Source organism: Leucopleurus acutus (genome assembly GCF_964270905.1).
Source record: "Leucopleurus acutus genome assembly, chromosome: 16".
NCBI classification, from domain to species: Eukaryota; Metazoa; Chordata; class Mammalia; order Artiodactyla; family Delphinidae; genus Leucopleurus; species Leucopleurus acutus.
Window position 1 is genome coordinate 2,151,816 of NC_139158.1, and position 18,383 is coordinate 2,170,198.

Sequence of the window (18,383 nt, forward strand, 5' to 3'; positions counted from 1 at the left end):
GGGGCACGAACCCGTGTCCCCTGCATCGGCAGGCGGACCCTCAACCACTGCGCCACCAAGGAAGCCCAAGATTACTGTTTTTTAAAGTAATCACAGTAACAACGTATCACGTAACTGATAGTGGATGCTGAGTGAAATGATGGACAACAATCTCAGAGGGTCGGGAGGGAGGAACTGGGAACACTGGGTTATAAGGCGCCTGCTCTACATGTGAAACCATCCAGTGTCATTTCAAGGGGGACGTGGATTAGTTAAAAATGTATTTTCTTAACTACAGGGCAACCACTAGCAACAACTTAAGAAGTACAACGGATACGCTGGGAGAGGTAAAATGGGAACATGAAATGCTCATTTGAAACCTGAGAAGGCAGAAAACAAAGGGGGAAAAAGATAGCCTGGTATTTTTTTTTGGCAAAAGACAAAGAGATCTAAGGAACAGAATCGTGAGCTCAGCTTTAGAGCCAGGGGTATGATGCATGAGAAACTCGCCACCGCAGGTCAGAGGGGAAGGGACGGGGCTGGGATAGCCCTTACGGAAATAAATTTAATTTATTAACACATTTAACTGGATTTCAAACCACTCACAAAAATAATTTCCACAGACTGAAATATGAAGCCTTTTTGTTAGTATTCTTTATAATATATGTATATATTCTTTTATTTGATTTTTTAAAAAAGTAATTTATAATGTAAAAATGTCTAATGTGAGTAGAGAAGGAGAAAACCTAAGCGCTTAATGGTAGAAGAGCTGGAAGGAACAAAAGCCAATCTGCTCTGTGCAGAATCCCAGAAAAGCCCAGAAAATAGAGGTACCTTGGACCACAGAAGGTGGACAACCAGGGTGGGATTAACACCAGGAGGATCGGCTGAAGATATGTAAAAGGGGGCAGTTAACGCCCCAGATTCTCTCCCCAGCTCTGGCAGAAGGAACGTTTACTCACTGGAAAACCGGACTCCGGGTGTGAGGGATAAGGGGTCATCCAAAAAGTAGGTGATTAAAATGTCAGAGGAGTGGGGGAGGGGTGGGCTGGAGAACTGCTATCTTTTATTATAAGCCATGTGGAAGTATTTGATATTTTAAAGCAGTACATATATTACATGAAGATAAAAATTAAACTTAAAAAAAAAAGAAAAGTAAAAAAAAACAACAACAACAAACCCAAAATTATGGTCCTTCTGGACTTGGTCATTAGGATGGCTTTCTCCATGCTGGTCCAGGGCACAGACCAGGAAGCACTGCTCCAGGAGCCCAAGCCTCCCCAACGGCAAATGTTGTCCTTCAGCTCTGCAGGACATCAGCGGGGCCAGGTCTCCAGGAGAGGAAGTGGTCCAGGGGACAGAGGGTGCTCCTGGGATGACTTCAAAATTCCTTGCCAACTTTGTCTTTCTCTTCTCTTTCATTTTTTCCCCAAACTCAATGATCTATCATTTACCTTGCCTTGCTTCAGGCGATGTCATTAATAACAATAGAAAAAGCATTTTTTTGCTTGTCATCTTTCTTCAAAGGAACTCAGATTGTCTCTAAACTTTCAAGTGCATACAAAGTACCTAGGAATTTTGTTAAAATGCAGATTCTAATTCAGCCGGCCTGGGGTGGGGCCCGAGAGTCTGCATTTCTAACCAGCTCTCAGGTTAGGCCGATGCTGCTGGTCCATGGACCACACTCTGAGAAGCAGAAGGACATAAAGCAACTTTATGGGGTGATGGACATCTTTTACATCTTGCCTGTGGTTGTGGTTACATGTGTATATACTCTTATCAAAATTCACTGGACTGCGTACTTAAAATGGGTGTGTTTTACTGTACGTACGTTATCCTTTATTAAAGGAAAAATCCATTCTAGATGGATTATAGATCTAAATGTGAAAGATGAAACAATTAATCTTTTAGGAGGAAACACACACTTTGGGGTAGGCCTATCTTTCTTTCTTTTTTGTTTTTTTGAACCACACATATAATTTTAATTTTTAAGGAGCCACATTAAAAAATGTAATGGGGTCTTCCCTGGTGGCGCAGTGGTTGAGAGTCCGCCTGCCGATGCAGGGGACATGGGTTTGTGCCCCGGTCCGGGAGGATCCCACATGCCGCGGAGCGGCTGGGCCCGTGGGCCATGGCCGCTGAGCCTGCGCGTCCGGAGCCTGTGCTCCGCAACGGGAGAGGCCACAACAGTGAGAGGCCCGCGTACTGGAAAAAATAAATAAATAAATAAAGTAATGAAACTGGATAAACTAATAAGGCATATCTTTCTTAAACAGGACTCAAAAAAGAGTGAACCATGATGGAAAAACCCACACGAGCTGGACTACATTAAAATTAAAAACTTCTGTTCATCAGCAGACTCTAATAAGAGAGCAAAAGGGCAAGCTCTAAACTGAAGGAAGGTATCTGCAATACATTTATCTGACAAAGGACTCCTCATATATGAAGAACTACTCCAATTGAATAAGAAAAAGACATGACGACAGAAAAGTGGGCAGAACTCTAACAGACACTTCACAGAGGAGGACGGCCAAAATGGCCGATCAATACATGAAAAGGCAGTCGGCTCAGCCACGAGTGAAACGCAAATTAAAACTGCACAGTGCTTTGTTTTGACCGCACACCCGCTGGCATGGCTAAATGAAGAGACAGACAGTGCCGTGTGAGGAAAGCTGTGGAGCAACTGGAACGCTCTTCCACTGCGGGTGGGGTGTAGTTTGCAACAACGTTCTTGGAAAACTATTCGGTGGTATTTATTAGAGCCGAATATAAACATCCTCTAAGATCCAGCAGGTCCCCTCTTGGGTGGAAATACAAGCCCGTGTCTCCAAAAGGTAAGTGCAAGAGTGCTCAGAGCAGCCTCGTTCATAATGTCCTCAAACTGGAAACAACTCAGTTATCCATCAGCGGGAGTCTCGATAACATGTGCAACGGTCATAAAACAGGCTCTCGCTGGCAATAAAAACATGAAGGAACTACTGCCACCCGCAACAATGTGGATGCATCCAGGGTAATCAGATAACATACAGGGCGCTCGGTCAGATTTTCATCTTGAATAACCAAGTATTTTGAAGAACGTGAATGTCCCGTGCAGTATTTGGGACAGACTTATACTAAAAATTACTACGCTATGAAAAGCCATTCTTGTTTTTCATTAAAATATTATTTTTCAGCTGGTCCCATTCTGTTTCCTGATCTGGGTGCTGGGGACACCGTGTGTTCACTTTGCGAAAATCTGTCGTGCTGCACACGTAGGATGTGTGCACGCCTCCTGCATGAATGTTACGCGTCCATACGAAGTTTACTTAAAGACACGGCTCATCCTGGCCCACATCCCATCAGAGGGGGCCCTCCGTGCCTCTTGCCCCCAGTCTCCCATCTGTTCTCCGCACCGCTGTGTGTGATCTTTCAAACCTGCACATCCATCCTGGCGCGCGGTCACGGCTCAGTCGCGCCAGTATCTGGTGGTCGCCCCCAGGCCAGCACCTGCCCCCTCGGCAAGCCATCCGGGGGCTCTCGGGGGCCCCTCCTCCCCCGTCCCCAAGTCTTCCCGTCTTTTTGCCAACACTGACACTCATCACACCTCCATGGCTGGGCACGTGCGGTTTCTCTACTTAGAGGGCCCTCCCCACGTCTCTGCCTGGCTAAAGCCTCGTTATTTTCCGAGTCTCATTTCAGCTTCTATCGGGCCCGGGGGTCTCTGTCTCCCTGGGCAGACCCGGGTGCCCCTCTCTCTCACACCCGTCTTCAACGCGTGCCTCCTTTATCTTGCAACTGACTGTCTCCTCATCTGAGTACAGGCTTATTGGGGTGAGGACCCCGCCCTTACATCTTTTTATCCCTGGCACCTAGCGGAGTGCCCGGGAGGGGCAGGCACTGGGTACTCGTTAAGGGATGAATAAAAGGATAATGGTAGTAAGGGATGTTAACGAACGGGGATCAGGCAAGGGATGTAAGCAAATGGCTCATGCTAGATTACAGGTTTGTCAGGGGCCCTTCTGAACTTTCTCCAGGGCATCCTGCTAACGAGCACGGCACGCCTGTATCACGAGCACGCACCTGTCCCAGCCGTGCCTCCCTGGATGTCCTGCCTGCCTCATGGCACTTGGGAAGTGGTATCTCATCTAACTTCCTGTGGGAAGGGTGCTGTCTTATCCCCATTTCACCAATGACTTCAGAGACTTGTCCAAGGTCGCCTGCTGGGAGAGGGAGAGCTCACGCTCATTGCACCCATCAGTCTGTGGATAACACCAGGCACTGAATCACTGAAACGCCTCACGGAGGAGAAAAGGCAGGGCAGGAAGTGTCAGTGCCCACTCTGTCTCGGGCAGCTCTGTGACTCAGGTAGCCTTTCTGGTCCCTCTCAAATCAGTCTCCGTGGGTGGCCACCGCCTCTCCCGTAGAATGGCCCATGGGGAAGGGACATCACCCTAAACCCCCAAACACAGCACTCAGCTCTGTCCAGAGACTCTCAACTGCTGCCTGAGATTTTCAGGTTTTAAGCAAAACAAAAATCTGATTCACTGTTTCCAGTCCTACAGGAAACTCAAGTCCTTTATTCTTCTAACACTTAAAAAAAGAAAAACAAAATCAAACCTTTATGCCTTAGAAGAGTTCTTAATGCTTCTCATTTCACACCGCGCCGAACACTGTTCACGACAAAGGCTGCAGGAGGGAAGAAGGAAATGAGACGCACTCGCCAATAAATAAGAGCCTGAGCAAAGAAACCAACTCAGAATGCGCCACTGGCAATAAGAAATGCCCCAAAGCTTTGCTTACGCCAAATAATGTAGGGACAGATCGCTCCCCTGGGTCTCTGGGAGAAGTTCATGCACACAGGAAGCTGCAATCAGACTCTCTTTGGGATTTTGGCAGAAAAGCCGGGGCATTAACAACGTTCAAGGTGAAAGAGGGGAGACTTGTAGATTGAGGGAAGGGATGCTTTTTTCATCAGGTAACAAAAATAGCTCTACCTGGGTATCTCCCCTGGATTCCCACAGGCTGCAGGGCAGGTGCCGGCTCCAGAAATTAGCCAGAGCTGCGCTCAGCAGCGCTCAGGGGAGACGCACCGCTCCCAACTGCCCAACCGGAGAATTAATTTAATTCCCGACATTTGGATAATACAGAGGAACCCCTGAGGGAGACAAAAATTTACTTTGGGAAGATTTTTTCCCCACCTGTTGTGCAGAAGTGTCACAAGGTGGCGGGGTGATGGCGGGAGGGTACGATGGTGCTGAGTAGCTGAAAGGCTCTGGAGAAGGCTTCCTGGTTTCACCTGCCCCGGGGGCTGTGAAAGATGCTGAGATCTTCCAAGCACAGGAAGATCACCTGCACACCCAGCATTCATGCTAATCCCCTTTCTCATCGTCACCAGGAGATCCAAATGGCACGCTCTTGCCCGAGGTGGGGGGCAGGGGCAAAAACGAAAGCAAAGGCTTCTTGCCCGGCCCTAGAAGACGGCTCAGAGGAAGGCATGACTAACACAAATCATGACCAGGGAGGTCAGTTAGCAACAACGAAACCTTGCATTTATATAGCGTCCTGCTATTTTCCAAGCAATTTTTCACCCACTATCTCGCACGCTCCTCAGAGCAATTCTGCGCGGTAGGAAGGCAGGGATTATTCATCTCCACCTCGCTTGCGAAGAAACAAAATCTTGGGACAGTGAAGTGATTTGCTCAAGGTCGGGGCGCGATCACAGATTTTTACAGCTTGACGGGTTCTTGGTGGCGAGGCGCCAGGGCAAGGGTGACTAATGGGGGGCACCCGGGCTCCCACTGTCAGTTTCACACCCACAGCAGACGTGGGCAATCGATCACAGAACTCTCTTCCGCGGAGCTGGCCCTCAAGGTGAAACCCATTTGCCATCCCCGGCCCCGTCTCCTGCCTCACTTCACTTACGAGGAAACTGAGCCCAGAGCAGAGAAAGGACTTGGCCTAGACGGCCCAATGGGTTAGTGACCCAGAACCCGAATCTCACCCCTGCCTTCCGAGCCCCAGGTTCTCTCCAGCACGTCATGCTGTGCCCCATCTGTTAGGGGTACAAGTCCCCTGAACGATGCACTAACGAGGCATGGGAGCGACATCCTTTGTGCCCGAGCCAGAGCACTTGGGTTTTCTGTGCTGAGCAAGTGGCCACATTCCTATTTCTAAGAGAGGAATCACAGACCCCCCCAAGGTTTCGAAGCCTGAGCACCTGGCAGGATGCACGCGAGGACTTAGGGATGGGAAAATCAGAAGTTTGGTTTTGGATCAACTCCATGTCTAGGCAGTCAAGACCACTGGCTACTGAAGTGCACAGTTCAGGAGGGGAGGCCTGGCAGGAGGTATAAACTTGGGAGTCATGAGTACAGAGACGGCTTTGAGGCTGTGAGACTAGATGAGACCATCCAGGGAGGAGTGCAGAGGGAGAAGAGGCCAAGGCCCTTTGACCTCAGAGGTCAGGGGACACAGAAGAATCAGAAAAGAGAGACTAGGAAGGAGTGGCCGGGAAGGTGGGAGAAACCAAGAGAGGGAACCCACGCCACATTCCGAGGAGGAGAGGTAGATAGACTGAGCTAATGCCCCCGAGGGCTGAGAGTGGACCTGGACTTGGGGACTCGGGGGGCAGAAGTCTGACTGAAGTGGGTCCAGGACAGAATGCGGGGACAGGAAATGGGGACAGTGTAGACAACGCTTTCAAAGAGACCATCTGTAAAGGTGTGGCGGCTGAGTTGCATCCCCCCAAATTCACATGCTGAAGCCCTAGCCCCACTACCTGTAGTTGGAGACAAAGCCTTTAAGGAGTGACTGAGTTCATGTGAGACCGTTAGGGTGAGCCCTAATCCAGGGGGGCTGGTGTCCTGGTAAGAAGAGGAGGTTGGACACACAGAGAGACACCAGGGGTGCATGCAGACAGCGGGCTGACCACGTGAGGACACAGCTAGAAGGCGGCCACCTGCAAGCCAAGGAGAGAAGCCTCAGGGGACACCAGCCCTGCCCACACCTTGATCTCGTACTTCCAGCCTCCAGAACTGGGAGAATAAACTTCAATTGCTTAACCCCCCTTCCCCCCCGCCGCTCCCCGGTCTGCAGTACTCTGTTACAGCAGCCCTGACAGACGAACAGAAGAGCGGTACACAGCAAGGCAGTGACAGCTGCAAGGGGATATGAAATCAAGGCAGGTCTGGGTTTTTTCTTTAAAGATGGGGGGAACTGCAGCATGTTTGTACTCTGGTCGGAATGAACCTTGGAGAGAAGGAAAAAAGTTGATGATACTGGAGAAAAAGGAGACAACCGCTACAGAAGCATCTCTGCATGGACAAGGTGGTTCTGGTGCCTGCGTGGAGGCAGGACCAGGCGGGTGGAGGAGGCGGCCAGGGGCCCGGAGAGGCCGGGGGCGGCTGGTGGGTGGAAGGACGAAGGATGGTCGTCAGTTTAGGGCAGGGGAGCCTCTTGGGCCCAGGTAGTCCGACATAAATGGCTGGGTTTCAAAAGCATATTTTATGCTTTTAATATTAATCAGTTAAGAAAGATACAGCATTACACAGAATTTCTGTACAAAACTGAGGGGGCAGGAGATTGACCCATTCCTTGGCGACAGCCCTCTGCTCTGCTGTAGTCGGGTGGTCTCCCCTGCTCGGAGCAGTTATAGGAAACCACCCTCTCCTTCCTAGGGCCACTTTCCTTTACAGCCTAAAACCTCCCCAAACTCAGAACGCCTGCGTCTCCAGGGCCCCGTGAAAGAACCTCCTCTAAGAGTCCAGAAGACACGATTTTTGAGGATGGAGAACTCCCAAAGGAACTGGAAATCGCCACGCGTCTCTGCCTCCCACCCGCAAACCGGCATGCCTGTGGCCTCAGCTCCCCAGGCGCCACGGAGCTTCACAAGTTGATTTTGAAAAGCATCTGAGAACTGAAGCCAGGAGACTCGGAGAGAAGTGCAAGGTATCATTATTATTCAACCGCACACTCCCCCACATCCCCCGAACCGGCTACACTCGAATCCCTTTTTAAAAAGGCCATTTCTTCTTAGAAAAGTTCAGTGAATGACCGAATCCTTACTCAGAGGCAGGGAACGGAGCAGTAATGTCAATAAAACGCAGTTTTACTTCGTATCAGCATTCCTTCCACTGAAACAACCATTGGCTAAACCTCCAGTAATGCTGGCACAAGGTTTCTGTTTGCCCTCAGATTAAAAAAAAGTGGGTCATCGCCACCAAGACTTCTCCGAGAGTGTTCACAGCAGCTCTCACAATAGTCCCAAACTGCACACACGCGCACGTTCATCAGCGGTAGGATGGATACACAAACTGTGGTAAACGCTCACCGTGCAACGCTATACAGCAGGGAACAAACCCCAGTGACTGCGACACACATGGATGAATCGAGCTGGAGACACAGGAGCGCGCTCTGTGTGATGCCATTTATGTGACATTCAAGGACAGGCAAAAGGGGTGGGGGGCTTAGCAACCGGGAAGGAGCATGAGACCCCTCCCCCCTCGAGGCCCGGAAAGGACCCGTGTCTCGATCTGGATGGTCGGCTACGTGGGTGGGTGTGAAACCTCCCCCATCGTGCACTTCAGATTTGGGACGTATACTGTGTGTGTGCACTATGCCTTAATTTAAAACAAATGCTTTTTTTTTTTTTTAACCAATCAGTTTTGCCTTTCCACAGGAGCGCGGAGGCCCTGTGATTTCTCTTACTGGGACACAGCTGAAATCAGAAGCCACTGCCAGAGGAACTCTCTTCCTGCAACCCAGCAGGTTGGGCATCAGGACAGCTAAGACTAAACGGGACAGCAGCTCATGGGGACCACCCTTGCTGTTCTCTTCTGAACCTGGCTTTTCCTTCTTGTTTTCTTAATCAGAATGATAACAGTTGCTCAGGGTTAAAAAACAAACAAAAGAAAAGGACACAAAACGAATACTAGAGGAGAAGGCTCAAATCAATAGCATTAGAAATGAAAAAGGAGAAGTAACAACTGGCACTGCAGAGATACAAAGGATCATGAGAGATCACTACAGGCAGCTATAGGCCAATAAAACGGACAACCTGGAAGAGATGGACAAATTCTTAGAAATGCACAACCTTCCGAGACTGAACCAGGAAGAAATAGAAAATATAAACAGACCAATCACAAGCACTGAAATTGAAACTGTGATTAAAAATCTTCCAACAGACTAACCCGCGCAAGTGCCCCATCTTCCGGTCTTTCGGTTTTCGGCTCGGAGGAGGCTAAGGTGCAACTCTCTTCGGTCGTCCCGAATCCGGGTTCATCCGACACCAGCCGCCTCCACCATGCCGCCTAAGTTCGACCCCAACGAGATCAAAGTCGTGTACCTGAGGTGCACCGGTGGGGAAGTCGGTGCCACGTCTGCCCTGGCCCCCAAGATCGGCCCCCTGGGTCTGTCTCCAAAAAAAGTTGGTGATGACATCGCCAGGGCAACTGGTGATTGGAAGGGTCTGAGGATTACAGTGAAACTGACCATTCAGAACCGACAGGCCCAGATTGAGGTGGTACCTTCTGCCTCTGCCCTGATCATCAAAGCCCTCAAGGAACCGCCAAGAGACAGAAAGAAGCAGAAAAACATTAAGCACAGTGGAAACATCACTTTTGATGAGATTGTCAGCATTGCCCGACAGATGCAGCATCGATCTTTAGCTAGAGAACTCTCTGGAACCATTAAAGAGATCCTGGGGACCGCCCAGTCTGTGGGCTGCAATGTTGATGGCTGCCACCCTCACGACCTCATAGATGACATCAACAGTGGTGCAGTGGAATGTCCAGCTAGTTAAGAACTGCAAAGAAAAATAATAAAGGGTTATTTGACAAGCAAAAAAAAAAAAAAAAAAAACTTCCAACAAACAAAAGCCCAGGACCAGATGGCTTTACAGGCGAATTCTATCAAACATTTAGAGAAGAGCTAACACCTATCCTTCTCAAACTCTTCCAAAATATAGCAGAGGGAGGAACACTCCCAAACTCGTTCTACGAGGCCACCATCACCCTGATACCAAAACCAGACAAGGATATGACAAAGAAAGAAAACTACAGGCCAATATCACTGCTGAACACAGATGCAAAAATCCTCAACAAAATACTAGCAAACAGAATCCAACAGCACATTAAAAGGATCATACACCATGATCAAGTGGGGTTTATTCCAGGAATGCAAGGATTCTTCAATATACGCAAATCAATCAAGTGATACACCATATTGACAAACTGAAGGAGAAAAACCATATGGTCATCTCAACAGATGCAGAGAAAGCTTTCAACAAAATTCAACACCCATTTATGATAAAAACCCTCCAGAAAGTAGGCATAGAGGGAACTTTCCTCAACATAATAAAGGCCATATGGGACAAACCCACAGCCAGCATTGTCCTCAGTGGTGAAAAACTGAAAGCATTTCCACTAAGATCAGGAACAAGACAAGGTTGCCCACTCTCACCACTATTATTCAACATAGTTTTGGAAGTTTTAGCCACAGCAATCAGAGAAGAAAAAGAAATAAAAGGAATCCAAATCGGGAAAGAAGTAAAGCTGTCACTGTTTGCGGATGACATGATACTATACATAGAGAATCCTAAAGATGCTACCAGAAAACTGCTAGAGCTAATCAATGAATTTGGAAAAGTTGCAGGATACAAAATTAATGCACAGAAATCGCTTGCATTCCTATACACTAATGATGAAAAATCTGAAAGTGAAATTAAGAAAACACTCCCATTTACCATTGCAACAAAAAGAATAAAATATCTAGGAATAAACCTACCTAAGGAGACAAAAGACCTGTATGCAGAAAATTACAAGACACTGGTGAAAGAAATTAAAGATGATACAAATAGATGGAGAGATATACCATGTTCTTGGATTGGAAGAATCAACATTGTGAAAATAACTCTACTACCCAAAGCAATCTACAGATTCAATGCAACCCCTATCAAACTACCAATGGCATTTTTCACAGAACTAGAACAAAAACTTTCACAATTTACATGGAAACACAAAAGATCCCGAATAGCCAAAGCAATCTTGAGAAAGAAAAATGGAGCTGTAGGAATCAGGCTCCCTGACTTCAGACTATACTACCAAGCTACAGTAATCAAGACAGTATGGTACTGGCACAGAAACAGAAATATAGGTCAATGGAACAGGATAGAAAGCCCAGAGATAAACCCACACACATATGATCACCTTATCTTTGATAAAGGAGGCAAGAATATACAGTGGAGAAAAGACAGCCTCTTCAATAAGTGGTGCTGGGAAAACTGGACAGCTACATGTAACAGAATGAAATGAGAACACTCCCTAACACCATACACAAAAATAAACTCAAAATGGATTAAAGACCTAAATATAAGGCCAGACACCATCAAACTCTTAGAGGAAAACATAGGCAGAACACTCTATGACATAAACCACAGCAAGATCTTTTTTGATCCACCTCCTAGAGAAATGGAAGTAAAAACAAAAATAAACAAATGGGACCTAATGAAACTGCAAAGCTTTTGCACAGCAAAGGAAACCATAAACAAGACAAAAAGACAACCCTCAGAATGGGAGAAAATATTTGCAAATGAAGCAACTGACAAAGGATTAATCTCCTAAATTTACAAGCAGCTCATGCAGCTCAATATTAAAAAAACAAACAACCCAATCAAAAAATGGGCAGAAGACCTAAATAGACATTTCTCCAAAGAAGATATACAGACTGCCAACAGACACACGAAAGAATGCTCAACATCATTAACCATTAGAGAGATGCAAATCAAAACTACAATAAGATATCACCTCACACCGGTCAGAATGGCCATCCTCAAAAATCTACAAACAATAAATGCTGGAGAGGGTGTGGAGAAAAGGGAACCCTCTTGCACTGTTTGTGGGAATGTAAATTGATACAGCCACTATGGAGAACAGTATGGACGTTCCTTAAAAAACTAAAAATAGAACTACCATATGACCCAGCAATCCCACTACTGGGCATATACCCTGAGAAAACCATAATTCAAAAAGAGTCATGTACCACAATGTTCATTGCAGCTCTATTTACAATAGCCAGGACATGGAAGCAACCGAAGTGTCCATCGACAGATGAATGGATAGAGAAGATGTGGCACATATATACAATGGAATATTACTCAGCCATAAAAAGGAACAAAACTGAGTTATTTGTAGTGAGGTGGATGGACCTAGAGACTGTCATACAGAGTGAAGTAAGTCAGAAAGAGAAAGACAAATACCGTATGCTAACACATATATATGGAATCTAAACAAACAAACAAACAAAAAATTGTCATGAAGAACCTAGGGGCAAGACGGGAATAAAGACGCAGACCTCCTAGGGAGAATGGACTTGAGGACACAGGGAGGGGGAAGGGTAAGCTGGGACAAAGTGAGAGAGTGGCATGGACATATATACACTACCAAATGTAAAACTGAGAGCCGGTGGGAAGCAGCCGCATAGCACAGGGAGATCAGCTCGGTGCTTTGTGGCTACCTAGAGGGGTGCGATGGGGAGGGAGATGCAAGAGGGAAGAGATATGGGAACGTATGTATATGTATAACTGATTCACTTTGTTATAAAGCAGAAACTAACACACCATTGTAAAGCAATTATACTCCAATAAAGATGTTAAAAAAAAAAAAATGAATGCTAGAATTTTCCCCTTCGTCCACCCAGCCAGCATTCCCCAGACGTCCTACTAGAGCAGTTTCTTACACGTGCTAGTGCTTTCTTCCAGAAACTCCCTCTATGCCCCCGTCTCAGTAAAGGCCTCACAGAATTCCACTGGATGGAGGGATCTTGCTTTCGAGGAGCATTTGTGTGGTTTCAAGTTTATTCCCATTAAAAACAATGCTACAGTTAACATCAGCGTGCACAGAAAGATGGACAAGTCTGCCTGTGAGATAATTCTTAGAAGTGGAATTCTTGGGTTGATTCACTTATGCTGGTACATATCGTCAAATCCACAGCGTATTAGACTACCTGCTTCCCGTTTCTCTCGCCAATATAACGTTTTATCAAGTGTTTTGATCTTTGCCAGTCTGACAGTGGAAAAAAGGCATCTCTCTGTTGTATCACTTCGCATTCATTCATTGTAAATTGATTGGTCTGTTCCTATTCTGCTTGTTCACATCCTTTAAGCATTTTTCTCTTGGGTCGAGTTCTCTAATTCTGGAGTCAGCAAACTGCAGTGGAGGGCCCACCCCTGCACTGCCCATCCTGCCCCACTGGCCAGATCCGGCCACATGGCAAGAACAGAGCAGAGCCGTTTCCACAGGGACCTGCTGGCTCTCAGAGCCTCAGGTATTTACTATCTGGACCTTTACAGAAGAAGTGTGCCGATTCCTGCACCTCCCTAGTTTCTTCTGAGAGTTCTCTGTAAAGTAAGGAAATAGCTCTCTCAGATTAATTCAGTTTTGCATCAAATTCGTCACTCTACTCTACCTCCTACCCCCAACTCCGTCCAAAATAACCAAGTCAGAAGTACCTTTAAAAGCAGAGCACTCTCATTTGGAAACACTTTGGTCTATGTTAATTTAGGGGTGGTGCTTTCATTTTACACACGTGGCCATTGAGGCTCAGAGCCACCGGTGACTTTCCCGAGGTCACACAGCTAGTACGCGGCAGAGCCGGGGCAGACGCCCTTTCTGCCTGGCTCCAAGTCCGTAGATCTTTCAACTTGGAGGAGCCTGCCTCTCAGTGGATGGGTCCAGCACCGGGGGATGGCGCTGACTGTACAAAGCAGAGTGTGACAGGTGTTGCTGTGGTACCTGCAGGATTTGTGAAGTATGTGGACAGAGCCCAGGGCCCCGCTTTGTCACCGCCACACTCGAGTATGAGGACGTACATTCCAGAGTTGGATTTGGGGTGAGAAGGAAGGTTACACCCCTGACACAGAAACCACCCGGGGAGGATGGAGCCCTTGCTCTGGCTCACCCACTTGTGAGGAGCTGGGAGGACCAGAGGACTGTGACATAAGACATGAGCCTGGGGAGCTTGACTGCGGGACTCGAACAGCGAAGACAGAGCGTTGTTGCCAGAGGCAGGAGCGGGGACCCTTCATTACCCCGCGGCACTGGCCCATTGCACCAATCTGACAGCGACCGTTATATTCTCAGAGCCCTGAACAAATCGCAACCAAAAAGGTTACCCCCCTGGAAACAGTCACCCCACTAAAACCATCGACCCACAAGCAGGAGCTGCTCAAGGAGACTTTGGGGGAAGGTGTACGGGGCGTGTTCCTTGCGTGTGCAGCGCACAAGCCGTGTTCTTCCCATGCGCCGCGGCACGGGTGACAAGGCTGGCACCTGGGAATCTGCCAGTCTCCTTTTCCTTTAGCAGAAAAGCGGTTTTAAGGGGCTTCCTTGATAGTCCTCTTTTCCTTTTCTTTCTGTTCCCGTATTTAAATCAATTCAAAATGCTCCAGACCTCCTGGATAATGCGGTACGTCTACAGGGTAGATTTCCTTCAATCCTCTCGGCTGCCCTGGAAGATCAGGACTGCAGAACAGGGGACTAAGAAAGGAAGTCCACCCGGCGCGGGGTGCGGAAAGCCGCTCTCCAGCCCCAGGTCCGGACCCGAGCGTCCATCCTCTTATCCTCCCCGGATCTCAGGAGTAACAGCAACAGGAAGAGTATAGCACATCTCGAGTTTGCTCATTTCATGCTTGGTGTAACTGACAAGACTGAAAAGAATCAGTATTAATATCCTGATTTCACCGGGGAGAGATGACTCCCAGAGAGCTGAAGGGATGACAGGCCGGCCCAGGTGGGCAGTCACGACCGGAAGCCGCGTCTGGGCCATAGCCCGAGGCTCCTTCCCACCCCCCGCCTCAGCCTCCGACCCAGAAGGCGGACCGTGGACCTCCTGAGGCCTTTCCCCCTTGATCTGACCTCTTTTAACCCAAGCTTCACAGATCTGGTCACACTCTGCGTCGGGGTGGTCACCTGGGCATTCCGGCCCTCGCGGGACTTCACCATCGTCCCGATTACCAGGAGGCACTCTGCCTCCAAGGCCAAGTGTGGGGACAAAGCAAGAGAGGACGGAAGGCAGTTTTAAACTCATGGGAGGAGCTCTGTTTATCAGCATCTGGTGTCCCTTTTCACCATAATCACCTGAGCACTGGGACTCGATGTGGCCCTTCACGCATGAAGTGCTATCATCAGCAAACCAGGCACCGCAAGGTTTCCATTGGAAAGGTGGAGAAACGCATGTCGGAAAGTGGAGAAGTTAGTTGGGATGCTGCCCCACCAGCACAGTCTCAGCCTGGAACCTTCCACTGACTGCTGGACTCTCTGAGTCCCACCATCGCCCACACTCGCCTCCCGCCATCCTTCCTTCCCTCAATCCTTTCCTCTAGTTTGAGTCTCTGCCACCCTCTGGTCATGGCAACACGTCTGTAGGGCCTGAACTATTTAGGAGAGGATGTCTGGGTCTCTCGTTCCTTCTGTGTGTCCCCGACGGTACCTGGTACAGTGTCACCCAGACAGTGCCCACTGAGTGATTCAAACAAGGGCCACCACCTTTAGAAGAAGAGTTAGTTTACAAGTCATTTTAAAAGATCACATAGGGACTTGCCTGGTGGCGCAGTGGATAAGAATCCGCCTGCCAATGCAGGGGACACAGGTTCGAGCCCTGGTCCGGGAGGATCCCACAAGTCGTGGAGCAACTAAGCCCGCGCGCCACAACTACTGAGCCTGCACTCTAGAACTGCGAGCCACAACTACTGAGCCTGCGCTCTAGAGCCCGTGAGCCACAACTACTGAAGCCAGCGTGCTTAGAGTCCAGGCTCCGCAACAAGGGAAGCCACCGCAAGGAGAAGCCTGCACACTGCAACGAAAACCCAACACAGCCAAAAATAAATAAAATTAAATCTTAAAAAAAATGAAAAATAAAAGATCACATAAAGGATTAATGGATAAACAAACTGTGGTCCGTCCACACAATGGAATATTATTCAGCCTTAAAAAGGAAGGAAATTCTGACGCCTGCTACAACATGGGTGAACCTTGAGGAGATCATGCTCAGTGAAATAAGCCAGACACAGAAGAACACATACTGCAGGATGCCACTTACATGGGGTCCTAGAGGAGTCAAATTCATAGAGACAGAAAGTAGAAGGGTGGTTTCTAGGGGCTGGAGAAGGGGGTGGGGAGTTGTTTAATGACGACAGAGTTTCAGTTCGGGAGGATGGAAAGTTCTGGAGATGGATGGTGGTGATGGTTGTGCAACAGTGTGAATGTACTTAATACCCCTGAACTGTACACTTAAAAGTGGTTAAGATGTAAATTTTATGTCATGTGTATTTTACCACAATTTAAAAAAAAAATCACACAAAGGAACATTTGTACACAGAGTCAGGACTGTACGGGCTGGTGGGACTGACAGACTTCCTTTTTGATATGGGTGCTAATAAAATGCACAGCCCTCCAAGCCATTTTGCTGGGATGTGATGAGGCTGAGTCAGTCCCAGGCTCCCTTTGCCCTCTGATCAGCCCCGGCCCACAGCGGGGACCATCATTTCTTTACAGCTGCCAGGCGCTTAGAGAGAAGTGGAGACTCAGGGCAAGGACAGAAGTGGAACACTGTAGCTAAATTCCTGTCCTCGCATTAACCTACGGCTCGGGACTTCCGGCACCCAATAACCACAGAGGAGGCACCCAATAATCGTCCAGTGATGGACCAACGTTTCTTTCCTTCCTTGGGAGGCTGGTAGCCTTTTACACTTTGTCAGGAGAAATTCTTTCCTACCACAAATCAAAGGTTTGGGGGCAGGCTGGGCACAGATGGGTTTGGTCCACAGGACCAGGTTTGTGGGGATGGTCCTCTGCAGACACTCTCCAGACCAGGTGCCAGGAAGCTGGGAGCTCCGACACACGCCCCGTCAAGCAGGCCCTGCTCCCTGCACCATAACTGTCTCCCTGGGGCCCCTCCAACTGTGCTCTGAACTCTGAAGGGACAGAGAAGCCCTCTCCCTTCCCTGTGCCGAGAGTTCAGGAGACCACGGGGGGCCCTTCCAGCCTGGGCAGTGTGCTGGGGGGGCGGGTCAGTGTCACGGGGGTGCGGACTTCAGGCACGAGGCCACTAGGACCTCATCCTGGCTTTGCGGGGAACCTGGGCCCCTCCTGCTTCCACACTCTCCCCATGGGAGGGGCTGTCCTTCCCCCTGCCCTCCCCTCCCTTCCCCTCCCAGGGGCTCCACCTTCTCGGGAGCCTCCGCGTCAGGCCCGGCTGTGGTCTGGAAACTTCCTGTCCTTTCAGGTCTTAGCAATGTTCTTTTCCTCCTTCTGGGGCAGGGGCACCGAGGGGCGCCCTGCCGGGCCCGCCCCCCCCTTCATCCCTTTCTTCTCTGAGGGGCTGGGGACTTTGCCAGGCGGGGCCACCCAGAGACAGACGGTCCGAGAGGAACTCGGAGGCGGGATACAGGGAGATGGAAAGTGGAGATAAAGTTCTCCAAACGCAGGCGGGGAGAGGGAGATAGAGATGGAGCCAGAGGGGAAAGGGGGAAAGAGATGGTGAGAGAGGGATGGCGGTCCGGTAGCGCGGAACCAGAAAAGCGAGCCCCTCCTGACCCCCGCACGGCGCCGCGACTCCGCGCCGCCCGCCGAGGACCCCGGGCCCCCCGCGTCCCCCCTCCGCACGACCGCGCCGCCCCAGCGCGCCCCCGCCGTCCCCCGTGTCCCCACCCCCGCGTCCGCCGCGCCTACCTGGGCCGCTCAGGCTCCGCGCAGGCCGCCGTCTTCCCCCCGGGGCCGCGGCCCTCGCTCCCCACCGCCCGGACCGTCCGAGGGGCGCAGCCGACCCAGGGGCTGCAGGGCCGGTAGGGGCCGCGCGCCACACGGGCAGCAGTCCGGAGGCCAAAGGGGGCAAAAGAGAGAAAAACGGAGAGAAAGTGTGTCACAGGCTGCGAGGGGGAGGGGAATGCAAAACCCGACAGGAAATGAGACTAAAAAAATGCAAAAGGTTAGCAAAAGAGATAAGGGAGAGGGGGAGGGGAGGGGCGGAGCCTGGGTCCCGCCGCGGGGAGGGCGGCGAGGGGGTGGGGCGGGAGACCCCGGCAGGCCTGGGGAGGCCCCGCCCCGGGTCGCGTGCGGCTGGACCCCTGCCTGGGCCGCAGTCCCCAGCCGGCTCCGACACCGAGGCCAGCGAGCCCGGCTCCGAGCCCGGCGCGGCCGTGGGAAGGGGCACCCCCTCGAAGGCTCTCCAGGCTCTGCGTGGGAGGGAGGTTGGAGCAGCTGCCCTCTCGGAGGAATTGGCCCCGTTTTGAAGAACTCCCAGAGGCGTCACTGCGATCTGCGGGGGAGGCTTTTCCCACAGAGAAGTGGGAAGCAAGGGATCCTGCAGCCTTGGGCACCCCCAGGGCTCTTCTCTCCCTCAGCCTCTGTTCCGGAAGCTTCCTGGGGCTTGCC

General features: G+C 49.9%; 2 protein-coding genes across 2 annotated transcripts in view; one reads left to right on the forward strand and one right to left on the reverse strand.

Moving 5' to 3' along the window:
• CARD11 (caspase recruitment domain family member 11) overlaps positions 1–17,718 on the reverse strand; it is a gene marked incomplete at its 3' end in the record, with an annotated part of 109,763 nt that extends 92,045 nt beyond the window's left edge. Inside the window, exon 1 of the mRNA XM_082856216.1 lies at positions 17,682–17,718. The remainder of the gene's footprint in view (positions 1–17,681) is intronic.
• On the forward strand, positions 9,163–9,858 carry LOC309973806 (large ribosomal subunit protein uL11-like). The gene has a single exon (XM_082858252.1). The coding sequence runs from the start codon at positions 9,260–9,262 to the stop codon at positions 9,755–9,757; it is 498 nt and encodes a 165-aa protein (XP_082714378.1). The 5' UTR covers positions 9,163–9,259; the 3' UTR covers positions 9,758–9,858.
• Positions 17,719–18,383: the final 665 nt, after the last annotated feature.